This window comes from Echinops telfairi, unplaced genomic scaffold (genome assembly GCF_000313985.2).
Source record: "Echinops telfairi isolate 266 unplaced genomic scaffold, ASM31398v2 ScPeMD7_3;HRSCAF=10, whole genome shotgun sequence".
NCBI classification, from domain to species: Eukaryota; Metazoa; Chordata; class Mammalia; order Afrosoricida; family Tenrecidae; genus Echinops; species Echinops telfairi.
In genome coordinates, this window is record NW_022103899.1 from 61,506,272 (window position 1) to 61,507,766 (window position 1,495).

Genomic DNA, 1,495 nt, shown 5'->3' on the forward strand with positions numbered 1-1,495 from the left:
CATTAAAAATAAAAACCAAAAACCAACAGCAACTCAAAAACCCAAACTCAGCTCCCTGCCATCCAGTCCATGCTGACTCACCAATGACCCTACAGGACAGGGTAGAACTGCAGCTGTGAGTTTCTGGGACGTCACTCTCTACAGGAGTAGAAACTCATGTCTTTCTCCCTAGGAGCAGCTAGTGGTTTCAAACCATGCCACTTTCGGCCCAGACGTGATTAAGGATTAAGGGCCAGGGTCTTAGGGGTCCTTCCTGGTGGTCTCTTACAGGGCTTTGAGGACATTCTGATGCCATCCTCTCCTGAGCGAGCGGAAATGCCTCCCGGCACACGGGGGAGCGGTGGCAGAGTTCATGGAGAGCTGAGGCCAGACCCACACACCCACGTACAGCTTCTGTGGGAGCCGGGCACCTTCTAGCTCCTCCAGGCTCGGTTTTCTACCCTCATCACGGTTATCAGGGCGGCCACAAGGGACATGCCAGCCGGTACAAACCCGCTGACTCACGAACTCGCAGCCTGTAAAAATCCACTGCCCTGGAGGCGAACCGGACACACGCAGAGGGACCCTAAAGGGGCAGGGTAGAACTCCTCCCTTGGGGGTTGCAAAGAAGTTACCAGGAAGGTGGAGGAAGGATGAAGGAAGCGGGAAAGAGCAGACAGGGAAGTTGCTATGAGCAGGAAGGAGCAGCGCTGGCTCCCGGGGTCCCCAGGCCCAGGGGGCCTGAACAAGGGCTGGTCGGCCCCCTCCCCTCCCCCCTCCCTACTTACGCGTTCGACATGGTTGCTCTCGGTGGCGTGGCTCGGGAGCCCGGGCGCTGCAGCAGGGACCCGGCACCCCTAAGGGCACAGGGTGTCGGGGGATGCTCTGGGGACAAGGGCAGGACCAGGGGACCCTCACTTCCAGCAGGGAGAGGCCACCGCGGGCCTCACCAGCCCGGAGCGCGTAAGCACTGAAAGGCTCCGACCTTTCCCGCCTGGACCCGACAACCCGAACCCTCACACCTAACTTTGGTCACTGGCGGAGCCAGGCGGCCTTAGCAACGAGACGCTGCGCCTGCGCAGTGCTGGGCCCGTTCCAGAGCGCAGCTCCCCGTCCCCCCGCCCCCATCTCTCCGGGCGCTCTACGCCTGCGCGGCCCTGCCTCCTGCTACCATGGCAACGGGGATGCCAGCGGGAACTCGCAGCCGCAGCCTCCCTGGAGCCACAACCTCCTAGGGAGCGAACTGAGTGTCTGGACGACCTCCCTTACAACCCTGACCCCAGACCCCCCAGGCTCCCGTCCTATCTCCCCCAGCCCATTTCCCCTAGACCATCTTTCCGCTTGCTCCATCTTCGTCCACGCTCAGCTGGGTGGGCCCGGGACAGGGTCTCAGCTGTAAAGTGGGGTCACAGTCATTCTCTCTTGCAGAATTTTCCTGAACAGCCTTTGCTGTTAGCTGCTGCGGAATGAGCCCCACTCCTGGCGACCCCGTGGCGGGCCCCGCGTCATTCCCCCC

At 61.6% G+C, this 1,495-nt stretch overlaps 1 protein-coding gene across 1 annotated transcript in view; it reads right to left on the minus strand.

Annotated features, from left to right (window-relative positions):
• The window catches only part of IQCA1 (IQ motif containing with AAA domain 1), a 121,434-nt gene extending 120,527 nt beyond the window's left edge, over positions 1 to 907 (minus strand). Inside the window, exon 1 of the mRNA XM_045294386.1 lies at positions 768 to 907. Within this exon, the coding sequence (XP_045150321.1) occupies positions 768 to 778 (11 nt within the window). The 5' untranslated portion in view covers positions 779 to 907. The remainder of the gene's footprint in view (positions 1 to 767) is intronic.
• Positions 908 to 1,495: the final 588 nt, after the last annotated feature.